The 26,357-nt window shown below is 40.0% G+C and overlaps 1 protein-coding gene across 2 annotated transcripts in view; it reads left to right on the forward strand.

Moving 5' to 3' along the window:
• Positions 1-26,357, forward strand: part of LOC111563996 (activin receptor type-2A) — a 59,239-nt gene that overhangs the window by 11,516 nt on the left and 21,366 nt on the right. Inside the window, exons 2-5 of one of the 2 annotated variants that reach the window (XM_023263306.3) lie at positions 9,864-10,071; positions 12,770-12,903; positions 17,730-17,884; positions 24,353-24,376. In XM_023263306.3, the coding sequence (XP_023119074.1) occupies positions 9,864-10,071; positions 12,770-12,903; positions 17,730-17,884; positions 24,353-24,376 (521 nt within the window). The remainder of the gene's footprint in view (positions 1-9,863; positions 10,072-12,769; positions 12,904-17,729; positions 17,885-24,352; positions 24,377-26,357) is intronic. The other variant, XM_023263307.3, reaches the window with a different exon arrangement.

Below are 26,357 nucleotides of genomic sequence, written 5' to 3' on the forward strand. Positions count from 1 at the left end.
CAATCTCATATATAATGGCTTGTCTGCCAGTCTCCTTCTGCTGGTGCCTCGCTCCCTCCTGCCCCCTTTATTCTCCACTCATTGATTGCTTGTTTTATAGAAATGAATTGAAATGCCCATGCTGCAGGCTCTGCGATATTGCAATATCACTGCAAATTCAATACACAGTTGAGCTTTAAGCCCAAGTGGCACTTAACACACCCTTCAAATAAATCCAAACAATCCAAGTGCAGAGGGGATAGGGTTTTTTTTTTTGCAGATCCTTCTACAGTACCCTGCTAGAGATAACAAGACGTTTTAAATTGCTCGTCCTGTAGAGAATGTATGGTATGCGGCGGCCCGCTGCAGCCCATTACGCACATGAGATGACGCTGGTATTTGCTCCTTGTCCAGAAGCGCCACAGTCTGCGGCAACTCATGGCAGGAGACCCAGGTGCTCCCCAGACCTGTCCGGCAACTGGCTCCATCAGCGCTAATTGAGGCGGAGACCAATGGGCTCGGGCATACCAGCGAGGATTAAAGGGATTGGATTCAGTTGCTGAGTGCGGTGGTTTTTTAATGCCCCCCTCCTCCATGCCGTGGAAAGAGTGCAGTCTTTGTGGCTGGCTCACCCGAGCCAACCCAACCACCCCTGCCGTGTCACGACACCATCTGATTGAGCATTAACACGAGACCCAGGCAGCTCTGTGAAATTACTGTCTACTGTAAAATAGTGTCTCTGTGCACAGACTTCACTGCACTGCTGCCGGAGAGAAAAAAACTGAATTAATGCAATTATATAACTCCCCTAATTTGCACTAATTTCATGCAAAGAGCAGCCCTCATCTGTCTCTGGACCTGTCTATACTCCCATCTTCTCACATCTTTTTCTATAATTTTTTTTTATGATTATCAGCTACTCAAGGATGATAAAGTTCTCTCACATCTTCCTGATTAAGCACCAAGACTAAGCACCTCATCAGACTTGCTGCAGTGGGATTTGAGAGTCCAAAATAGTGCAGGATATATACGCTCAGGTGGTAACCACGCCGAGGGCCAGTGGTCTCCCATGCTGCCCCAGGTAACTAATGCCTGTGATAGTCAAACAGCTATAAATGGTGTAAAAAATCTTTATCCAAGGCAGCCAGGAGCTGCCCTAAAGGCAAGTGGTGGGATGCATATCTAACCAGCAGTGCCCACGTTTTGGAGTCAGGGATAAAGGAATTGATGGCAGATGTGGGGAAGTATAGCTACATTTAGTTTGCTAAAATTACTTTTTTTAACCTAATCTCCCGGCTACTGAGAAAATCTACACTCAGACCTGCAGGATTTGTGATTGCTGTATTCCTCCAAACATTGAGCTCTAATGAGGAATCTGTTTTCCTCATCCTGCAGGGACATTACAGAAAGACACATGGAGTTTTAGTGAAAAAGTTCATCATATCTCTTGATTATGGAGCCCCTTTGTTGCTCTTCCTGTCACCAACAACTCTTTTGATGATAGATTTATCAGCTTTAAGTTTAAAAGTGGGCTAATTTTAATAATGGCTCGTCATTTTTGCTGAACATATTGGCCAGTATAGTTCTTTTTTTGGCTTAAAATTTCACGTTGAACAAATATTCATAACAATTTCTGCTCTAAGTTTTTGCAGTGCAATTGCTGAAGTTGAAACATTAGTGCAGGGTTATTCAAGATAAACTCTTTATATCTGTAGTTTTTTTTTTTACTGAAATGGATAATGAATAACTATTGATATAGACTAAAATGAAATATTTTATCATGATAAAACACCAAATTTAAAATGGATTTATTGAGAGGTGGAGCTTAAACCTGACCTGTCAGCTTCCAAAACCTGCCTACTGAAACCCACCTTGACCTATTAAATAAAACTATTCTTTTTATTTAAAGTCTAAACTGGGTTTTCATTTCACTGCTCTGCCGAGTACCATTTAAAAAAGCCGCTATTGCTGTACATGGAAAACCTTTTGCTGTAAATGCATCAAGGTCTTCACGCTGCTATGATTAGAAGTTTTCTGCTAAAGTTATGTGATTATTCACACGCAAAAGCTGTATTTAGTTGTGTGTTGAATCAGTTATGTGGCAGAGGAGTGTCAAATTGCATCAGCAACAACAAGCATTGCTGTGAAGCCAAGAGGCCAAGTCTGCACGGAGCATTCTGACCTGTGGACTTCTTTATTCAACGCTATTCAAAAAATCATCACTCACGTTTGTTTTCAGCACAGATTCCCACACAAGCCAGCGTCCAAAACAGCCATACATCACCTCAAATCTATTTCATCTCTGCCCGGACGCGGATGATAAGTTGATCCTTAGAACAAATTCCATCATAACGAACAATCCCTGCTCCTGGCAGGCACACAAAAAAAGCCTTGATGAATGAGTTGTTTACCTACTTCAGTGCACGCAGTGCTGAGTGCAGGCCAGGCCCGCCAAAATGCCACTTCATTATGAGGCTACAGAGCAGAGTGCAGTCCAGCCTGCCCCTGTGACCGTCCACAGCCAGGAAATTGGATATTAGTTCCTGGATTCCTTAACAGTTGTCAGGAAAAGCTCACCTGATGGACACTTCTTCAGTCTGTAATGTCACATTTTTATCCAGTTATCGACTGGTAATAAACTCACATGTGCTAGTTTGCTTTTATTTCTGAACGCATTCAGTTTTCTTTTGGAGCTTGCTACGGTGTTGTTTCCACCACCCAGAGATCAGCTGTCAGTGAAACCAAAAACGTGAAGGCATTACTTCCCATGTGACTGGAAAACAACAAATTGCAAAGCTTTCTTGAACACGATATAGGCTGAATCACTGTGGTGCTAATACAACTGGCGGTGGAGAGGAGCCAGACATACATTTATTTATTTAAAGCTGCGCTGCGAGGCTAAAATGTGCTGCCTGTTTGGCAGATGTTGTTGTTTCTCTCCTTACAGTTGCTGTTAAAACTCTGAGGGACAAAACTGCTTCTGCCACAAGCTCAAGGACTCCTAAATTAATCAGACACTTTATCTGTTTCACCAGCCAGCTTTAGTTTTGCAGAACAAAACCTCCGGGCGTGTGCTGGCTACCTGCCAAAGTGGCTTAGTCGAATTTTCTGTAACATTTGGCAGGTGGCTGGTGGTCATTTCCCACCCAGCATGCACCTCTCTGGCCTGGCCGTGGATCAGACCAGAACCATCTCTGCTGCCTCGTAACCCTCTCACTCTGCTAATAAAGAGGCTCGTGCCAGTACACAGGATCTGATGTAGGCCTCCCTTGTGATTTTAGTTTCCTCTGTGGAAGCCTGGCGTGTATTTTACGTGGAAGTGTTGGTTGACATGTCATTCGAGTAAGAAAGTGAGTTTGTGCGCCGCTCAGGCTACTTACTGTCTCATAAGAGGAAATACTTGGAGTAGAATTGGTTTATGATCATGTTTCACTATTTTATCATCAGAGAAATAATGGAAAGGGCCAAAAATATTCAATACTCTTCAAACAAAACATTGTATTTTGGGATTTACACAGACAGGTGACAGTTTTTTTTTAAGGAAATAAGGGTAAAATAGCTAAAAAAAAAAGTGCACTTATTACAATGAAAATACTGGTTAGAGCTGCAAGAATGAATTGATTAGCTGTCAATTATTGAAATAATTGCTAACTATTTTGGTAATTGATTGGTTTGAGTAATTTGTTAATAAGAAAGTGAGAAATCTCTAATTACAACTTCTTAAATTAGAATGTTTTCAGTTTTTTAACTCCTCTACAATAAGCTGCATATCTTTGAGTGTGGACAAAAAAAAGACATTTGAGCACATCATCTTGGACTTTCCGAAAGACTAATTACACTTTTTAACATCTTGTGACGTTTTATTGACCCAACAAGTGATTAGATACTAGAGAAAATAATTGACAGACTAATCGACAAAGTAAATAATTGATTCGAACATGTATGGCTCAGTTATTCCAAATTTACAACTTGCTATTTTGCATGACGAGTAGTTTTACAGTGTTTGAAGCAGAGCTGCAGATGAGCTGGTGTGCTCAAGCTGCTCCGAGTGAGGAGTGTTGCACATTATAATGCTGTTTTAAGGTGGGAAAAGATTAATTTCATGGGAAATAAAACATCTAAATATGTAACATGGAGCAGCTTTACTTAACTTCTTATTGTCTGTCTGTGTTAAATACAAAAATGCTAAATTTTGGTTGCAGAATATTAAAAATTTTAATATAATTGTTAATTGTTGCTGAAACTAGACATTTTCTACTGTATTTTGCGTATTTACAGTTTGAGGTTGTTTAAGTGACTTGTTTCTGTTCTAAAACCAAAAAAAGTTTGTGTCCCGTTTTCTCATACCTGTGATTTTACTTGAACGAGATGTGTTTGCGAATTCGCTAATCATGATCCTGGAGTCAGTTTGGTGGATTTGGTTTCCTTCAGGTGAAGTTGGGCTAGCAGCTATTTGGCAGTTCGTCAGCCTTCAGGTCTGTCCGAGTGCATCTAGCTTTCAGAGAGGAAAGCTTCGGCCTATACGTCTTCCTGCTCTCGGTGTCGGGGCCTCCACTGTAACTCTCAAATTCAGGTTCTCTGAATTGCCTCCACCTAATGTGACCGCTTGGCCGCCAAACGAAAGATTGAATTTTCAATGCCGGCTACAGATAATCAGCAATCTCCTTCGGTCACAGCATCTCTTGCCAGGTTTGCCGTCTTTTCCATCTTCGTATAACGCTCTCTCTGGTGAATCAAGTCCCCTGTTTGCAGCCTAATTGTTCTTTAGGAAAAAAAATCTAACGGTCTTATCTGATCAGTCTGCGGTCGCATCCTGAAAGTTTATTTTCGGTGCCGGAGGAACTGGGAGCTTAATTACTGTGGGACGGAGTGGCAAAAATGTAAAATTTAAAATGTCAGAGTGAATTTTAGGAGTGGACAGGCAGCCAGCGAGGGGTGAGGAGCACTTCTTTTTTTTCAATAAAAAAGCCCCAGTGAATTGAGAAGTGGGTCGGGTGTTTAGACGTTGCAGAAATGTCCGCGACTAAAGTAGGTCGCGGTTAACCTTGATAAATCTCTTGTATGGTCGAGAAAGAGAGATGCGCCTTTGTGAAATGCTCTGTGGTCTTTTCTTTACACGAGAATAGTAAATCTTTTGAGAGAATATTTGAAGTAAAGCAAAGCCAAAGCTTTGTTTTCCAGGGAGATCATCAATTAAGCACATCAAAAAAAGTCTTTGGAGTTTCTTGGAAGTGGTCTCGCAATGACGCACTCGCTCAATAGTACATTTAAATAGATGTTTCTTTTCCCATTTACCCCCCGCATGAGCTTACCTTCCAGCCTAGCCTAACAGTCAGCCATTATTATCAATTAACTACACATGTTAATTAAGACTAAATAGTCTACTGCTGCTTTCAGCCACTTTAATTCACCTCCTTTTTATTCCTCCGCTATTGTTTAGCTTGTTTTCTTTTGTTTCGACACTGACATTTTCATTTAGTAATGAATTAAATATATGTTTTGCAGCGTCGTCGTTAAGAAGACGACCTCGCATTAACGCTAGTCACCCGGCTTTCACTTTTCTTGATTTGTCTCTCCAACAGATCTTTTTACGGTAAACAAAGCGAGCCCGGTGCCACTCATGTTTGACATTTCCACGCGTGAAATATCTCCCAGAGACAAAAGAGGCTTCTCTCCTTATTGCCTGGTTGTGTGCTTGTGGGTGGAAGCCCCATTGTATGTCCTTGCACAATGGCTCGTGTCGGCTGTGCACTCGGTGACATTATCCGCTTTAGCGAACTCCGAGCTGCGACTTAGTCAGAAGATTGATTTCTCTGCTTTATATCCGTCACATCCAGCACACTGCCCACCTTTGGCACACGGCGCTATAGGCAGCCGGCCTCCACTGTCACCTCATTTCAGAGAAGTGATTGATTTGAGCTCGGCTGTATTTACAATGGAGTGCTGTATTTGCAGTTCACATGGCTCACAGCTCTTTCAGACACAGTGTAATACCTGAATGGAGGCGTTCTCAATGGAGCTGTTGAGGTGTTGCAGCTTGCCTTGGCTGAAGAACAAAGACGACAGGCTTTTTGTCTTGCTTCATGAGTTTGAGGACTGTCTTATTTAGAAATGCATCAATTACTGTCGATTTACATAGGGTTAAGTTTGTCTTAGTGCATACACTTCCTCGGTTTACCCTGTAAGCCTTTAACTTAGAGGTACAAGACTTGAAATGGTGGTTTGATTCCAGGCTTTGCATAAATGATGGAAGGCGTCATTAATGTGAAACAAAGCGTCTTACACCGACATCAAGGATTGGTGGAGTAAGCAATTAAATTAACTATTTTAATAGCCCAGTGATGTATTGATTACTGGAAGGAGTAATCAGCATGTGCACAATTATCAAATGAGGAGTTGACCAATTATTGACCTTCCTGATTATTGGGTCCAATAGTCAGCATTTTTCCTTATGATTTTTGTGCTAAAACCTGACTTCATGTTGCTTTTAATTATCCTACAGTATTTGTTCCCGTTGTTTTCTGCACACTCATTATGAGCTCCTTGTTATGACGCCGATGGTTCTGCCTTCGTTGTAAATCGCTCCGCGTAAAATAGAAATGCATATTCCAAGCACCGTGGCAGAAAGTCCGTGGGGATCGACGCTAGCATGGCTAATGCTGTTACACCAGAAGTGGCTAATGAGCTAACCTTCCGCTTTACCTCCGCATAGCTCTCCATCATTAGCACCTCAAGTTCCCACGAGGGGAGCGACGCATTCATCCCCTACCAGGAAGCATGGAAGTACTAGAAGCCATGCGCTGCAATGCTTAAACTGCTACAGGGCTGATTGGAGTGGATAAATCCGACAAACACAACCAGGGATTTTCAAAACTCATCCTAGGAGGAGGTTTTTTCAGGACAGGAACTTTCAAGAAAGATGTCAAATCTGTTTCCTTATCTGTCGTTGCCTTTAGGCGATCTGTGGTTGGAAAATATAGTTCCAATTCAATCATTCATCACTGGTCACAGCAAAACATCTTTATTTTCTCAACCACCAGATGTGGTTGGAATCCGACTGGAGCCAAACTACAACCTAAAGGCATGATGGGATATCTAAAGGCTCAGACCCAGCACTCGGGCTCAGCACAGTATAAATTGTTAGTCTTGAGGGAGTGTTTTTTTCTCTGTTCATGCAGCTGTATAATGGTTTTGATAGGAAGACTCGCCTTTTCAATGGCTTTTCCTCACATATAATCCTCGCTGCAGATGTCTGTGTCTTGCTCAAGGGCTTCTTGGCAGTAGTTTATGATGAAAACTGCTTTCAGAGAGTTAATTTTGCCAGCTCTAGAAGCTAGCTCACAATTTATAGCCCCTTAATTTGATGCAGATAGCGTAGTCTTGTAGAAAATAGGCACAACAGGGCTGCAACAAATTATTTTCTCGATTAATAAGTTATTTGTTTGGTCTCTAAAATGTCAGAAAGTGGGGAAAAATGTCCATCAGTGTTTTCCAAGATGACAAATGTCCCAAATAAATTCAACTTTTACTGTCACAAATGAGGAAATAAACAAAAAATATTCAAATTTAAGAAGCTGATATCACAGAATTCTGACTTTTTTTAATTACAGAAATAATCATAAGACAATAAGACATTTTCTGATGCTGTACTATGTTGAACATAACCTTTGTCGTTAATTACTGTAATTAAGCAAGACAGTTTTAAAATGCATCAAAGAACATTTAAGCTTTACTGCACTGTCTGTGTTAAATCCAAACATATATATTTAATAAAACAAATAACAAGTGAAAATACGTTTACTTCTAAGAACCGATAAACTGCTTTTTCATGTTATAGCTGTTCAAGATGAATGGAATTTTAACTTTTGTTTTATCGTTTTTTGTTTGTTTTATGCTTATCTGCACATTTTGGCAAATCTTTTAGTTTTTTCCACAAGCTGATATGCATTTCTGTGGTTATTCCCTCTGGTTTTATATTTTGCATCCATGTTTACATGCAGCTTTTCACATCTATCATTAGTTTTACTGTAAATAGGCACGCTTTTTTATTTTTTTGAACCAATTATTTCTGCATTCTCAACGTCCGTCGCTCGTCAGCCCAGACTATTCTTTTCTCCTCTCTCTTCGCTTCGACCATTTGCTCTCTCACGGTTGCACCTGTTGCCGTGAAATATTTCGGGGCTTCATGGGAAATGGATTTGACGAGAGAAAAATGCTGTCAGTGCTGCTAAGAGGCGCGGTGACCTCGACTTGCCGGCAAAGTAGCCACTCTCCTCTCACTTCCATCTGCAGCTGTTAATGTCGCTGAAAAGAGACCTGCGGCGCTTCCGGGCCTCGCGTTTGGCATTAACTGGCTTTACTTAAGCAGCCATTTTTTTTTTTTTTTTTTTTTTAAATACATGATATTTCTAAAGTTAACCTCCATTACGCAAGCTAAGCCCTAATTTCTGAAAGCTGCTGTCACCGGTCGGGGCAGACGGGACGCTTCTGAGAGGAAAAGGAGAGTGGATAATGATCACATAAATTGGAGCATTATTCTCTCTTTGTCCTGCACTTTTCTGTTAAATTACGGAGCGCTTTTTGAGACATTAAAAGCAGCAATAAATAAAAGGCAACAAGGTCAAGAGTGCAAATCCGAGAAGGGCGAAATGATAAAATACAAGGGATTTACAGTGAGTTAAATGGCTAAATAACAATGCCTGCTCTGCTAACAGCGCTGCTCAGGAGGGGTTTCGCTTTCATTTCATGTGGCAGACCACAAACTGCATTTATCACACATTGGAAAACCAAAATACAGCTTCTACAAAATGATTTTAACACCAAGCTTGTCAGAGATGATCAGGTACCATTTGCATATTTGACGTGTTGTATGATAACTGCTGCACCATCCCTTTTTAAAAATGTTTTAATACAAATATCAGCATTTTACACACATGAACTGCCTTCTGTTTCTGGGGCACACTGACCTTTTTTCCACACAAACAAGTTGCACACATCTTGACAACAGAGAGCAACAAGCTTGGCTGAATAGGAACAAAAAAACGTGACCTTAATAAATACAGGAGTCAAACAGCTCTGAGACTCTTTTTTTTTTTTTTTTTGGGTCAAGAACTGCAGTTTCTCACAGCATCGAGAATAGCAAATGCATATAGACGACTGAGGGTCAGGGGGCAAAAACAAAATGATTCGTGGGATGCAATCCTGTTTGGTTTGCAGCGGCGGGAGGCGAGCAAACGCAGGCCATCTTCTCCTCAGCCTTGTCAGCAGTCGAAACTGGACTAACTCTCTGACAGGTGATGAGTGGTGGCAGCAGCAGCAACGCTAAACTGACAAGCTGTCACGGAGTTATTTCCCTGCGTATCGGTTTGCGAAAACCTGCCGCCTGCGTTCATCCACGGGAAATCAGAGTCCTCTTTATTTTGGCGGGGATGTGAGTCGATTGGCTGAGATGCTTTGTGTTTCAGAACAGATCGGACTTCTCAACTTTGCCAGTGTGCTACTCTCTAACCTTACATTTTTTGTCGTCCCTGCCTGGTTTTTATTGTTCGTCTTAAAAAAGCTTTCATTGGTGTATTGACTCTGAAGCACTTGGGAATCCAGATACTAAAGGTTTTACTGCAACTTATACTGAGAGGCTGTAAAGAAATGTCCTTCCACCGGTTATTGATACAAAACTGAATTATCTTCTTTGTCAGTGACAGGGTAGGAAAACAACTTTTAAATCTCTCAGGCTTGGTGGTTGTAAATCCAAAAACTGCAAATTTTGTGAGGCTCGACGTGACAGAGTAATTTATCCTCTCCAGGAAAGTCAACAATTCAGAGGTGCTTCCTTCACGGTGAAAATTAAAAATCTAATTAACTGACGCCCTGTTCGTCCTCTCCAGGTGCCATCCTGGGACGCTCAGAGACGCAGGAGTGCGTTTATTACAACTCCAGCTGGGAGAAGGAGCGGACAAACCGCAGCGGCATCGAGCCATGCTACGGCGAGAAAGACAAGCGGCGGCACTGCTTCGCCACGTGGAAGAACGTCTCCGGCACCGTGGAGATCGTAAAGCAGGGCTGCTGGCTGGACGACGTCAACTGCTACGACAGGTAAGCTAAGTCGGGTTGCACAGTGTTGGATTTTAAAATGCAGAAATCTCTCCTGTGGTGGAATTAAAATACATGCTTTTCAAATGTACACATTCACTGGTACGTAAAACATGTACACATATTTAATTTTTTTTGACTTTTTTTCTAAGCAAAGCCGCTTTTAAACCTCATATCTTCAATCAGCTTCTGGGCGTTTTTTGCTCCTGTCACATTTTTTGTCGCCGTGGGCTCATTTTTTACTGCACTATAAAGTCCCACACCTCTTAGCCTTTTATTTATTGATTCATTTGTGCATAAACTGAAGTGAGAAAAGCTACACTTTCTGCACTAGTAGATTTAATTAGCCAATATTCTGAGCATCACTGTGAAACACTTCACTCACATAGAAGTTTTATGCTCCTCAAATTGAATCTACACCTGCAGCAGCTTTTAAGATGGATTTAAAACTGACAAGCCAAGCTAAACTCGCTTGAACACAACACCTCTGACAGATTACAGTTGTATCAACAGTGCAGAGGCATCAGTAAAAAGCTTTTGTTGCTCTTGTCACATTTTTCTTCACTGTGGGCTCATTTTTCACTGCAATATAAAGTCCTGCACCTCCTATGAAAACAGCACAAGCATGAATAGAAGTCAACGGAAATCAAACATGGCTTTTTGTGCAGATTTAGAATGTCATAAATCATAAAAAAGAAAAGTTGAATTTCTTGATTTTTTTTTTTTTTTTTTAGAATAGGAAAAAAACACCTGTGCCCATGGGTGTTACCACTATTGGAAAGCTAGATATGTTTACATAAAATTGACTCTTGGTTTCGACTGCGCCAAAAATGGTTTCTTGGTTGCATTGAGAAGTGCAGAATTTTAAATTTTTTACAGAATCTGGTTAGAGCCAACAGTTCATTTTTAGTACATTTTTAAGTAACACTTTAAATCATCAAATTTGGATAAAATTTTGCAGAATCAAGCTGAGATTTCGCTACGTTTTCCGACAGCGTGGCAAGCCACAGATGAAAAATTCAGGGAGCAAAGGAAAGTTAAAAATCTCATGACTGTCTTTGTTTTTACAGTTTCTGCCTCTAATAAAAAGTGACAATTTGGAGGTTAAAATCCTTCCCAGCAGAAAATTCTCAAAAAAATCCATCCAAGAACATCTGAAAGATAGTCTGTGTAAAATAAAACTTCAAAAACTGTTCTTTGTGTGAAATGTCAAGTAGAAGCTAGTTTTCAGGCTTTAAAAATCTTTGTAATGTCCTAAATTAATTTTTAGTCCTTATTTTTTTCCACACTGCTGTTGCAGTAATTGCTTCCCTTGCCTTTGTTCAATCATTCATGGTTTTAATGTACTTTTTTTTTTTTTTTTTGACTTAGATTCATCTCCAGACAGCATTTACATTTAGCTTTCATCATCCAGCAGATCCTCTTTTATAATATGAAACATGCAGGGTTATTCCTGGCTCTGAATGGGCCTTTGGGGGATGACTGCACGACAGCAGGACCAGTTAATGTACAGTAAAGGAAAAGAGTCTTATTTAACTGAAGTCGGTTCCTTTTTCTGATCATTTTATAAGCAAAAATGTCCATTATGCTTAGATAAATTAAATCTCAGTTACCAAAACAGGCTAAATAATCGAACTGTTATCATTTTGGTGCAACCAAAAATTCCTTTGTCCTGGAAAAACTGATGATTTTATGTGAATTCTGTGGTGTCATTTCATGGTGAGACTCAGCTGGAAAAAAAAAACCCTGGTCTAAAAAACAATGATCTTGGAGCCTTGCATTGGATAACACAAATAAAAAATACCAAATTTAGAGCATATCAAAGACGACACACAAAATAGTAAGATTTTCATCAAAGCAGGTATCCTTGCTGTACAGCTGTACTTTCATTCCTAACAGAAAGCAGCAGCACAAGTCTCTCAATTAGGACAAAGTCGGCACCTCGTCATAATGGCGGCTCAATTCTAAATACATTTAAAATCACCTTGAGCATAGTTTTTGTCCCTTTGTGTGCTCCTCTGTCTAAATGACTTGCACAAGGATGAATTTTAATTACTGAGGGAATCTGAATTTCTGCGTGTATCTGCACTGCAAATGGATTTGAAGTGATGTATGCATCCAAGCGTCTAAACCCAGGACAGCAAACAGATATTAATAGAGGGTATTATTATAGTTTCTGCCTTTGCTGGAACATCAACCTGGCATCTGATGCTGGTTTGAACCAGCTCTGCTTTCCCTTTGATTCCTGAGCGATAAAGTTGCTGTAGAATCTGCAGCCCGCACAGTTTGGGTACCTCTGCTCAGACGGCGCCGCCTCGCCTCCCTGGAGAGTCCAGAGCAAGTCGAGGGCGGCTGCCACTTCCTTTGGCTTTTATCTGATGACTGTGTGAGTGTGAAAGTTAGAGTGTGTGATTTGTTAGCGTGTGTGTGTGTGTGTTGGCTTGTGTAGGAGGTATTTTATAAATGTTTTTGTTTCATGTCGCGGCAAGAGGAAGAAGCTCGTGTGTAGGTGCGTGCGAGTGCTTTTTGCATCACGTCATGTCTTTGTGCCACTTCGTTTCGCGCAGGTGATGCGATGTGTCACTCGCTCGCACTTTCAAGAATAAATTGCTTCCATGTCCTCTGCGGCGTGCAGGAAGGGAAAGAGAGAGGAGAGGGTTATGAGGAGTGTTTCTAATTTCCACCTCTGTGTCCTCCACAGTAACGAGTGCGTGGAGAGGAAGGAGAGTCCCGATGTTTTCTTCTGCTGCTGCGAAGGCAACATGTGCAACGAGAGGTTCCTGTACGCCCCTGAAGCGCCCCCGCAGAGCGACCCGCACCATTCAACCGCCTACAGTATGTACAGTCCAACATGCACACATACAGCAGTATCCCACGGAAAATTACATTCTGTGGCTGCAAACGGTTTGCGTTGCAGTCGCATCTAGAGGTAGCATTCTGTGCCCCAAGTTCTTTTGCTATATTTGTGTCTTTAAGTTTACTTTAGAGGTCAGCTAGAACCAAATCCTAGTAACCAAATACAGCAATCAATATATTTTTGCAGTTAAATTGAAAATCTTGGTGTCAAAATTTCGAATAGCTGAAACTCCAACACTAAACTTTGCTGAAATGTCTTCATTTTACATATATTGAACCCTCTGAACTCCCGCCAGTTTCCGGGCATTTTCCTGTCTCATTTCTCTTCCCTGTTCGCTAATTTTTCACTGCAGTATAAAGTCCTGCACTTTTGTGGAAACAGAAAACCAAGAAGAAGGGGAGAAAACTCAGAATTGTCTTTGGTGCAGCATAGCAAAGTCGTAAATCATATATTTTTTAAAAAGTTAAATTTTTAAAATTATTTAAGACACAAAAATTGACAACACAGCCTGTAGTTCAGCCAAAAAGTCCCTGATTTTTTGTCACTTAACTGTTGCTGAGTGCCTAAAAGCTTTTTAGTTGCAGCAAGGAAGACAGAATATTTATTTTTTACAGCATCTGATTCGAGCAAACTGTTTATTTTTTAAAGAATTTCTAAATGAGACACAGAAAATAAAGTGATTTTTGGTGAAATGGAAAAATTTTAAGCTTAGATTTGATTGTCCAACAGCGCATGACAGATGTTTAGTTCAAGAACTGGGGAACAATAAATAATCTGCCTCTGTTCTTACAGTTGTGGCTGTAATAAATGCTGTAATTGTAGCAATTTTGTGAAAACAATTTCTTCTTAAAACCCAAGGGTGGATTTTGGGGTTCAGAGGGTCAACTAAACTTTTCATCTTTTTGTTAAGTATTAATAGCAATTTATTACTTAATGCATGGACAATCGTCTAGTGCTATGTACAGTGAGTCAGCTGCACTGGAGACACAGCAGCATATTCTTCAATCTGTCTGTTTTATTGAGAATCAGCAAGAAAGATGAATGATACCTTTAAATAATGAAGCCCTGAGGATCACTCAGTAACAGGTGAACCAGAAAAATGAGCAAAATGACTCAGTTTTGAAAGTAACTTGTTACCGTTGTGCTTTTTGTGATGTTTAGGTGACTGTTTTTAAGGTATTTGTGTAAAATAAACACAAATAATGCAAAAATGCTACACAAAGTTTTTGAAATAAAGCAACGAATCAACAGTATATACAGTAAAATAACTATAAATGCAGTAGAATAGGATAAAATTCCAATAACATGACTTTTTATTGAACTTACAAAGAACCTCCAGCCTTTTACTTGTAAGGCCCAGCCTTGTGCAAGGTGTGTGATTTAAGGTAGTTGAGTTCTGGACAGCTGCCATCTCCTGAGCTTCCAGGTGTTCAGCTCTTAAAAATATTTAAGGATTCGAGGAACGATAATAAAAGTCACAAATCCAGGTTTGACGCGGACATGTCTGGGCCTCATATTTGATGTTCTCATCTGGACAAAATGAAGCAATAGTTGGAACTGCAAAGAGTATCTCTGCCCGTTTGCATGTAAACCGGTAAATCTGAATTTCTCATTGTCGACTGCTGCAACAAGTGTGAGCAAGAAGACGCCTCAGTATGGGTATATTTATGGATGCTAATGTGTGAGCATGCTGTTTACTTTCACTTAATGTGGTGTAATTAAAAGCAGCCTCACAGCGCTGAACTTAAATCAGTCCAAAATCAATCAGCAGATGAAAGACCGGTTCCAACACTGACGAGACTAAAATAGAAATAGAGAAACTCATAGAAGAGATAAGATAAAATGTCACACATGATAATGAAATAATGAAATTATTATGGCACTGGATGAAAGTTAAAATGAAATATTTTGCATTACGTCAACAATGTTGTACATGAAAGTGAAATATTGCACATTAAACTGAAATATTGCACCTTAAAAATGAGAATATAAAATATTGCACATTACTTATTGCATACATGAGACAGAAACTGATATTGTACCAACTATTGAGAAGTAATGTTGCAGATAATATCAATATTATTGTTTAGATCCAAGTGTCTGAAGTTTTAGCTGTCGAAAAGGTGATATTTACCTCTGAATTTACAATAACTGGCCTCTCAGGGTGTGTTTCAGTGTCAGAAGATACAGTTGTGATTATTTCAAATGCAGAAATGTCATTGCTTTGACCAGCACGTGATATTTAGTGTGTTTTCAACAACTGGTAGCAGTTCTGGTGTCCCATTTCTTCACGCTAGAGAGTTAGCGATCTGGCTGATTGGTGTCACCGATAATTGGCATATTTTGACCGATTATTGAGAAAGTTGATGTCCTGCTTCAAGTGTGATGCAGCCTCTCCTCTCTCTCTGTCTGTTTTCCTCTGTTTCTCAAGCAGCAAAAACTGAACAAGAAACACAAACCAGGAAATTAGCTTCTCCCACTAAGCTAAGGCTATGCTAATGGCGAGCGACGAAGTTCGAAGACAGCTACAGATAAACCTGAAATAGAGTCTGGAAAACAATATATAATAATGCTTTAAGATCTGGATCTTAGTGGACAATAAAAGTTTATAAAATAATGAAAGATTAAGAAAATTGAGTAGAACAGCAATATAATGTTTGTAAATATCATTTTTTGGCCTTTCTTTATCATCAATAAATGGCATCGGCCCTTATAAACCAGTATCGGTCGATCCCTTCTTCACAGCTCCACTGTCTCTTTCCATTCCTTTAAATTTGACTTTGCGAAACTTGCCGACCTCCCCGGAGAATAACTTCTCACAAACACCCCGACAGCCCCACGATGCAGCTGGTGCAGCCCCACCGGCCCCTCGATTTCCACCCCCACCCCGAGGACGGCGGTCGCTCGGCGTCTGAGCATCGGCGATTCTGACAGCGCTGCCGAATCAGACCGTCGCACCTTGTGATGGGAGGACAGGCTGAGCCAGCAGGCGTCACCCGGCGACTCCTGCAGGGGTCGGACAGAGTTCAGAGCTCTGTTATTTTTGGCAGGCGGATTACGTTATGTCACGAGATGGATTTGCTAATCCTGCTGCCTGCCTGCCTGCGTGTGTGTGTGGGTGTGCATTGATACGATCTCTAAGCACAGTGGCAGTAAAGCTGTAAGCAGGTTTAGAGCTGCACTTAGAGATGATGTAGCACAATGTCAGGCCAATCAGACCTGCTGTATTCTGCCTTTCTTTGCTATTTTCTCTGCCAGTGTCACGAATATTTGATGATATTTCATTGCTGTAGTTGTGTTCCCTTAAAGATAAAGCAATTATCTGCTCGACCATCTCTGTTTCGCTTGAAACTTTTGTCAAAAACTATAAATATTTAATTTTGAAACACTCACTGATGTCATTCTAATGACCTAAAAAGCAATATAAGTCTCCTCCAAACTGAGGTTTATGTCTACATATTAAGAACTAAAATATTTCCTTAGTTTTCTATCAATATTCTTGTATTTGCGGTACAACTTGTCAAACCTGCTCAATGAGCTATGAAAGTTTTTCATTTTTGTGATGACGCATTTCATATCTAAAAGTATTCTTTATCTTTAGTTTCGTTTTCTTGTGATATGCAGCTACATATGGGTCAGAAAATAGCACTAGCTGACTCCTGCTTTATCAATTCTTCTTGTTAATTGGTGCTCAAAAATGGGATTTTTCATGACGGCTTCAATTTTAAATCTCATCCATATTCAGATACTATTTGATTGACAACATTACACATTCTGAATCGATAAGATAATGGCAAGTACCTAAAAATTTCATAATTTTCTTTCATAGTTTCTGGGATATTTTTGTTTTAACAGTCTCAATTTTCAATTTGTAAAAAGCATGTGCTGAAAGTTGAAGTTAATTTAAAATTGATCTTAGAAAGTATTTGATATTTAAGGCTAAAATTTCACAAATATCTTTTTAATGTCCATGTTTTGTGCGATAAAAGCTTTCTTGTAAATTGAGATGGCCGAACAGAAATTATTCTAAGAATCTGATGATTTGGCATGAAATATTGTATGTACTTCTGCAAAAGCCAAGTGACCTAATGCAGAGCATAGAAAATGCACAAAAAGTCACTTAATCTTGGTGATATACATTTTTTAGCCTCAAACACTTAATTACCTAAGCTCTGGTGCATTTTGATGTACTGATTTGCACCTTTTCTGCATAAATTTATGGTCAAATTTACACAAAAAAAAAAACACAAAATGTGATGGAGTCAATTTGTACAGTAACTTAAGTGTGTTTGCATTATCCTGGAAAATATATGACTCTAAAATTTGCAACATATCAATAGTTTATGATAATTAAGTTTCAAGCAACTCAGAGATGGAGCAAAAATTTTTATGCAGCAGTTCTGCATCAATTTCTGGTCAAAATGTCTTTATTTACACAAAGGAAAACAAAATGTTATAGGGTCATTTTGTGCAACAATTCTTTATTTATTCTTCTTTATTTGACCAGTTAGGATCCGTTGTGAATAAATTCTTATTTACAGTGATGACCTGGCAAGAGGGCCCCATTAAATCACTTAAGTGTATTTAATTAAATCTATGCAGCATTTTACCTTCACACTATGAGTAATTTCAAAGTTACTGTTGCATTATCCTGGAAAATACTGGATATATCAATCTGATATTTCACAGATTACATTACAAACATCATAATTTGTGATAAAAAGTGTCAAGCACGAAGCAGAAATAAAACTTTGCTGATTTGAATTGAAACAGCGGATTAATTTCCTTGCTTCTCGCCCCACAGCCACCTCCAACCCGTTCTCCCAGAAGCCCCAGCTCTTCAGCACTCTGCTCTACTCGCTGGTTCCCATCATCGGCCTGGCCGCCGTCGTCCTCTTCTCTTTCTGGATGTGGAGGCACCACAAGCTGGCCTACCCGGCTGCCCTCGTCCCCACACATGTAAGTCTCAGCAGGGTGAAAACCAGACTCCAATCCATGACCACCTTTTGTTTTTTTTGTCTCCTCATCTTCATCTTCATCACTGTCGTCTGTTTTCAGAGGTCACCTGTCAGTCAAATGAGCCTGTGGTGTCCTATTTCGTCAAAGTTGCTGCAGTTAGAGTTTCTCTTATTGTCTGTTCAGCCGTGGCGACCAAGCAGATGTAACGCACAAAGGATTTCTTTCCCGTAAACAGTTATTAAGGTTGAAAACTCACTGCAGAAAACATCTTGGCTTGATTTTTGTTGATATTTACTTCCTACATGAGTCAACGCTCATTAGCTGTTCCCAGAAAAAGCCTCTTGTATTGTTTGAAGTTCACAGCGTGACACACTGTGCACTTTCTCCTCTGTTTAACCAACCTTCAACTGCACAGCTGATCTAGTTTCGCCAGTCAAACCGCCTTGGCCTCTGCTGCCCTGAGCAGCAGAGGAACAAGGCTACGGTCAGCCAGCAGGGACATACTGTGCGGAGAGTTTTCAGTTTGCATCAAGGGTTAAGAGGAGCCTGGTTCTGTCTTTTTCTTTAACAGCAAACCCATCTGAGACTTACCTTTAATGTACCAGATGAGGTGTCAGGAGATGAATTGAACCGGGATTGTTCACGTTGTGTCAGATAGGCTTTTAATCGCACCTTAAGTGTTAGAAATTATGTGGAAAATACTCCGATTTTAAGTGCGCTGTGTCTCAGATAATGGTGTTGGGAAAATAGTGTTTTCACCTTCATCTCTCCCCTTTCATCACTCCTCGCATATTCACACAAACATTTCTTCTTTTTCCTATTAAGCCGCATTTGCAGTCATGTTTTTTTTCCTTCCCCCACAGCTGCTTAGTTGGACACTTCCCTTCACCTTTGCTAACTGGACTGAGAATTTTCCAAAAAATTTCCCGATGAATTTTTTTGTTCCTGTGATTTGGAGGCTTGTTTTTGCGGCAGAACTATACTCTCTGCAGCAGGGGGAAAAGAAAACCCATGCAAAGCTTCCACCGTATGGAAGAGGAGTCAGGGGCCTCTGCATTATTGATGAGGCTTTATATAGGCAAACAAAACTAAACACAGAGACGCTCGCAGGTCTGCCTCGGAGGACGGCAGTGGTGGGTGGGAGAGTGGGGAGTGTGGGGGAGGCAGCGAAGAGAGACATGCAATTCTCTCAACTTAGTTATATTGTATTTGCACAGCGCAATGAAAAAAGGCAGTGACACAATGCAAATCCAGAAACAAGCGCTGATGTGCGTTGGAAAAACAACACCGTTAAGAGGCTTATGAGGCATCTTACCTGGAAACGGATAAATGAATAAATAAACAACGTAAAACAAAAACGAGATCACGGCCCAAAAAAAAAAAAAAAAAGAAGCGCGGATCAGATAACAAATGATACAGTGGAGAAAAAGAAAACCCTTAAAAGATTCATAAAATCACAGGGGAGTAAAATGAAATAAAATAGCCGACGTGGAACAAATGAAGTCATGCTAGATGTGCGTGCAGAAGTGTGTTATTGCATGAGTAGGTGTGCAAGGACAGGAGGAAAGAAAAGGAGGTTGATGTGTTTAAAAGTCAGCTCATATGCATTTCATGAAGGAGGCAATGCCGTAAACTGTCGAAACAAACAGAAATGTGTTTGCAGCTGTTTTTTTTCCTTTATTTCTCTCTTGTTTTTCAATTGATTAAACCTGGTTTTTCAATATAGAAGATGGAGAAAGCTATTGAGAGGAGAGAGATGGATGCAGCGGGAGGGGAGATATAGAGGGATTTATTTCTATCTCTTACTTTCACTTTTTTTTGTGTGGTGGTTGTTGAAGAATGTGTTTTCATGCCGCACCACAGGCTGTATTAAAAAAAGCAGAGGTGACTCCGACAATCACTCAAACAGCTCGCAAAGTCATCAAGGACGGCTTCGAGCAATTGTTGAGAGTAAAAACACACCACAAACACCCCCTGCTCCTCCACAGGTTACCAAATTAGGCCGTGCAACACCTACTTGATGAAATCTCACGCATATAAGAACACATTTAGGACCTTTGTCACACTGTAGAATATCTGAAATCTATGCAAATGCTATCCAGAGGCACTTGATTCACATTTAAAACACTCTGTCAGTTGAAATTTGAATAGTGTGTCTCTGTTTTTTGAGAGAGACATCAGTCATATGAAGGATTCTGTCTATTGTGTTTCATATCAACTTTCAGCAACTCAGTGAAATGTCATAAACAAGGAGATGGGTTTATAGAGTTATTAAATTGGCTCATTTCTGCTTCGTCATGCTTGTTTCTGTGCCGCACTGCCTCCACCGGAGCATAATGCGCTGCACTCTCTCATGTATTTTTAATGTGACGGCAACAAATTGGCCACACCTGTTGCTAGTTAGATTTTAAAGCATCCTGTGTATGTGGGAAGGTGCTTGAGTTATTAATCACACCTGTTGGCAGTAATAGAGTATCTCCAACTGCAACATCTTGTAGAACGGTCGAGCTCTGCATCACAGTCTGCACATTTAATCTAGATCTCTAATTAAAACCAGGAGGAATGTGATTATGTCATGAACAGCAGCTGCAGCCTGAACACAGAGAGACGAAGATGTAACTTCTCAAAGCTATTTTCGTGTTTGTGATCTCAGCGACTGGAGATGAAATTAGAATTGGATCAGAAGTTAAAGGATTCGTGAAGTCAGTCCCGTGGCACTGTGAAGCACAGAAAAAGCATCACGGCTACGTTTCTCAGGCTTTTCGAAGGGGTTTAGAGTCAGTTCAAGAAACAAAAACACACCAGGTCACTATGATTGCAGCCCCATTTAGACTTGTGATCCTTTGTGTTAATTTAGGTCGATCCTAGTAACAATTCTGTATCACTTTAGACACGCAGATTTGACGTGCAGCTTGGGTTTTAATGGTTTCTTTAATGATTAGCAACACTACCTTTTATATATAATTATGGAAATAACAAGGCTAGTACTGGCAAATGTCCTGACATCCAACCAAACTGTGACTGCGCAGAAAAGCACACAAATTTTAAAGTATTGCATTAGAAAAAGTTAATGAAGGTCGCCAAATTCTAAAAAACTATCCCGATTTCGCAAAAAAAAGTTAATTTTTGTGCTTGCTTGAAGTAGTTTTTGACTTTTTCTAAACAGAGTTATTGCTTAATGAGCGATTAAAAAACCTTTGAAATGACTGATCGACGACTTCTTTTCATTGTCTTCGCCTCCAGACAGGAAGAAACACGGCCAGACCTCACTGACATTATATCATAATTATAACTGATCCGATTGAAAACAATTCCTGAAAACTTCTCTCTTGCTTTGTCTCATAAGTGGGTAAAGATTTGTTTGTTTCTTCTTTAAGTTTTTTTTGTAAGCTGACAAACAGCGAGTATTGCTTCTACTACTTTGTAGCCTCTAACGCCACCTTCTAATGACGTTATGCAGCCTATTTTATTCATTTCAAAGCAGCTAATGGAAATGAACCGAAGCAGAATTTTTTTTTTGTATTTGTTGCAACATTTTAAAAGTTCACTTCCAATAAGTCTGACACATATGTGTTAGAAAACAAGGTTAAGTCAGCTTTAAAATTGTTGTTCAGATTTTTCCATCTCTTTTACTTTTTCTAATTCAATGCATTTTGGAAGCATGGCTACATCTGTTTTTGTGTTACTCCAGGCAACTAAAGCATGACAGCAGTTATGGTTAGACTTAAGTAGCACAAACATCTTGGTTACGGCTGGAGATGGATCATAGTTTATAAAATATAGAAGAAATGAAAGCTGACGTGAAACACAGGACTTCAAAACCTCAAAAACTTTTAAAAACAATAGCGAAAAGTCATAGTTACTCTTTCATGTCAGCTGGTATCGACTTTGTTTTATGCTGTCTAGAGACAAAACAATGAAAGAAACAGCTGATCAGTTGTGTTTGTTAAATGTTTGCTACCTCAGACCTTTTATTTTTTTGAGAAAAGGGGCATCTGTCACCAAATTTGACCATTTTTATCAACTTGTTTAATGTGATACTTTAAAATGCACATAAAAATCGAAACAAGGCTACTGATTATGTCTAAATGAAGCTGTGAGGAACATTAAACGACTTAACGTTGTCACTTTAACAGGTTAATTAAGCCAGAAGTCTTGTATATCCGAAAATGACTTTAATTTTCTTTGCCAGGTAATGAAACATGCAGCCCTTGTGATGCTAAAGTAATTGTTCTCACTTATGATCTCAGTCGGCTTCATTATCACAGCTCTGCTCTCTAATTTTACAATGCAAGGCAACAGAGACACAAGGAAAAGAAAAAAGTTGGTGTAAAGAGCTCCGGCTTTCCTTTCTCATGTAGTTGTCATATTTACACCAGACCAGAAAATACACGGTGGATTTTCTTGTACCCACTTTTAATTTACAGACTGAAAAAGATCAGATCCGGTGTGAAACGCAGAAAATGACATGCGGTGGAGTCATTTTGTCTCGCACTGTCATTATGTCGTTATGAACGTGGTCCATCACAGGCTGCGTATTTGCCACTAAGCCTCCATTATTCACACCACTGCGTGAAGTGGAGGCAAACTGGAATTGATTCTGTCTGAGTACACAGACCCACAGCTTTCACACGGCGAGGCCTCCAGCTCCAGCACTTACACATAAGTCTGGCCACTTTTCTCAACCTGGACCCTATTTTCTCATCTCTATCCATCTTAGCGATCGATTCTGACCAAAATCTCATCAATTGCTTTATTATGGAGCTACTTACATCTTGTTTGTCTGGGTGCAGCTTTCCAAAGAGGTCCTGAAGGATCGGACGTCTCCACACCTTGTCTGATTTAACGCGGCTTCCGTGGCCCCAAAATGATTTCGGCACATGTTGAAGAATTTGAAATGACAAAAGATTGAGCTAGAATTTTCACGTGATTTTTAATTTTTTTTGCTTTACTTGGAAATAGCAATGAACTGCAGATTAGCAAGAGTTTATTTAGTTTTTGGGTTTGTTTCTTTTTACATCCAGAGCTGTGCTTTAAACCTCTGAACTACAAGTCGTTTTCTACGATTGTCGCTAACTATGGGCCAATTTTTTTCTATATTTAAAGTAATGGAAACAGCACAACCGTGGCTTGAAGTGAAGCAATCTGACAGCATTATAATGCCAGAAATCATAACAAAAGACAAAAAACTCAGATCTCTTTGATTTACTTTACAAAAATTAAAAAAATGCTGGAATCAACATGTGCACCGGTGTTAACATTACTACAAAAATAAACAAAAATGTTGCTCTACATACTATAGATTTTTTTATTTTTTGCATTTTTTATTTGTTTCTGGACTCCTCTCTGCTCTGTATAAACACTGCCTGCAGTTCAATTGAAACTTCTTTGATTTTTTGCCACCTGACTGCTGGTCACATCTGATCCACTAATACCTTCATAGTTGTGCCAAGGATCACAGAATTTTCTGCTTTTTACAGAATCTAGTTGGAGCTATTTTTGGTGAATTTTAAAGGACGTGCTCCAGAAAATCGTGGCTCCAACTTATGTACTATTTTAATTTTTACAGCCTCTACAAAACTGTTTGTGAGCCACGCCACATTTCTTTTATTGATCAAATATTTTTGATTTTCCTCTAAGTTGCTCCAATTTGTTTACATACTTGTTTTCTCTCTGCTCTGTGTAAACACAGCCTGCAGTTCAGCTAAAAATTCCCTAAAGTTCTCGTTTTTTACGGATTCTGTTGCAAAATGTATGAAGTAGACATACAGACACAAATGTGTTGTGATGAAATATCATGATTTTAAGCTTGGATTTGGTTATTTTTCCTTATTTTCGCATTTGATTCTTTCAAGGAGCAATCAAAACATGTACATTTTGACATTTTTTTGTTTGTACAGTTACAGTCTCTTAAAAAATGGTGATTTTTGTTTTTTTTTTTAATAAAACGAGCAAATTTTCATTGTTCAGAAGGTTAAAGCTCGTGATTTTGGTACAAAAACCTATTATTTCTTATTATGAGATAAGACATACTCTTCATGTGGGATTTTTGTGCAGCTCTGTTATTCTTCTCATCTGATGGTCTCTATTTTTACTTTCTAAACCCAACATTTCTGTGTTTTACATGGTTTTTGTTGGTGTAATTTGTCATCAGGGTGCTGTTCCTGTGAACTTTGCATTTGTGTTTGTGATCTTTTCTTCCTTTCACACATTATTCTCTGCTTAAGAGCATCATTTGAGCTCCTAAAATGTGCCATGTTGCCTTTGGTCCCATGCTTATTAACCTTTCTACGATCGAAGCGGGATTTGCGGACACCTTGACGTGTCCATGAACATAGCAGCAGAACAGAAGGTTATTCAGGGCCCGACGCATCATTTTCTACCTTTTATCTGCCTCTTTCTCATCCACTAACTGACAGAAAGTAGCAATAATTTCTCTGTTTGCTTCTTATGTTCCTTTTCAACAAGCACGCCTTTCACATTATGGTGGAGGTAAGAGCAGTTTAACTGAAGTTGAAATTAGTTTTCCTCCCTGTTTTGGGTTCAGAGCTTGGTATGAATTCTCCACCTCAATCCCAGACCACCATTTTGTTCTTTTTTTTTCCAACAGTGTCTTGTTTTCTCGAATCGTAACGCATTTCTGTCCGTCGTATTTTTTTTTTTTTCTGCCTGGGTTAATTGCATGGATGGATGTCTTTTGTGTTCCCTGCTGAAAAATGTATTGTGCATGGTGGAAAATGGCCAACGTGACTCTGAATGCAGCCCTCCTATTTTTCTGTATGAACGTCCACCTGTGATGTTTATGAAACATATTGTGTGTGATGTGACCCAGTTTCCAGAATGTGCTAAGACCTATAGCTCGCCATGTTCCCCATGCAGAGGTGTTTGAAACCGAAACTGCGGCTTGCTTTTCCATCTCATATGCAGACTGAGGATGAGTGCGGATACATTTTGCATAAGTAGGAGCATTGCCACTTATCTGGAACATTTTTCAAGTCAGAGTGTAAATTACTTAACTACAAGAGGAGCGTAAGCCTTTGCAAATGTACTTTGGCTCAAAATTTATGAAATTGGAGTGGAAATATGGCTGCAGACATCACAGAAAAACTCTCATGTAAGTATGTAGCTGCTCACTAAATAAAAAAACACCCAGACTCTCGGAGAGGCTCATTGTCAGCTCAGGCTTTCATGTTTTAAGGTCAACTTTTTGTTTTTTATACGGCCTCAGGTTTTATCAACAGCAGGATGTGACCTTAAGGTACAGGAGTCCAGAATAACTCCTCATTGTACTCTTGTGTCTACAAAATCAACCCTGGCATTTAGCTTTTTATTTCTATCCTTATAATCAACACCCAAACCTAGAATAAGCCAAACTGGGCCTGAAGGACCTGCTCCGATGTAATAGATGAAAGTGTAACCCGATTAGGCCATGGGAGATGGTTGAGGGTTGGTAAGAACGGCGTGAAGCAGCAGATTCTGTTTTCCTGTTTCCTGTGGTCTGCTGACTAAGTGTAATGCGCCCCCATTTGAGGCCACGGCGCCCTGCGATCGGACAAGGGATCCGGTGACTCCCGAGGGAGGCCTGGCCTGGCCGAGCCGGGCCGGGCCGCCTCGTCAGGCTGAAGCCCGGAACGCAGAGAAGAATTTTCAGAAAGAAAGTAAGAGTCTGAATTGTCTCAGGTGAAAGTCAGTCACCTCCGTCGCCTGGCTTTGTACCTGAAGGAATTCCTCTTGATATGAAACCTTTCAGCTTAATGATGACTTGTATTGTTCCCTTTTACCAGTGCTGGTATTTCAAGTCCTTCGGGGATCTTTCTTCGGAGTCGGTCAGTTTTTTTTACATTTTATTACCAGATTCAGACTGTCTTGACTAATGGCGCTTTTCCATTAGCACCTACTCGGCTTGGCTTGGCTCGACTCGACTTGGTTTGTGAGGTTTTCCATCAGGACGTAGTACCTTGCACCAGGTACTGTTTTAGTACCTACTGACACGAGAGCGACTCCTTCACGAAAACCAAACCCGCCATTTAAAAAAAAAAATGGCAACAGCGACGGTGTGCATTGCTCTTCTTTTACTTTGAATCCGACAAAAAGCCATAGACCGAGCAGCAGGTATACCATCGCCTTGATGTCCTCCATTGTTGTGTTGCGTTTGTGTCACACACAAATGCCGTTAGATTCAGATATATTTTATTCATGCACAGAGAAAGATAAATATATTCTACCAAAGCAGTTTGCAGCAGATGTACATGAAAGGAAACCCCAAGGAAGCAAAAGTGCTTATAATTAGGGGACCCAAGCAACTGAAAATATCATCACCCATATTCAGTAGGTGCTAGTGGGAAAAGCGCCAATAGAGGCTCCACAGAGAAACACTGAGAAGTCCAATTTGGTTGCAAAATAGAGGGCTGCACAATGAATCGAATATTAATCACGATTTTTGGCCCCTCGTAATTAAAAAAACAGTCTACTG

Source organism: Amphiprion ocellaris, chromosome 24 (assembly GCF_022539595.1).
Source record: "Amphiprion ocellaris isolate individual 3 ecotype Okinawa chromosome 24, ASM2253959v1, whole genome shotgun sequence".
Classification (NCBI taxonomy): Eukaryota; Metazoa; Chordata; class Actinopteri; family Pomacentridae; genus Amphiprion; species Amphiprion ocellaris.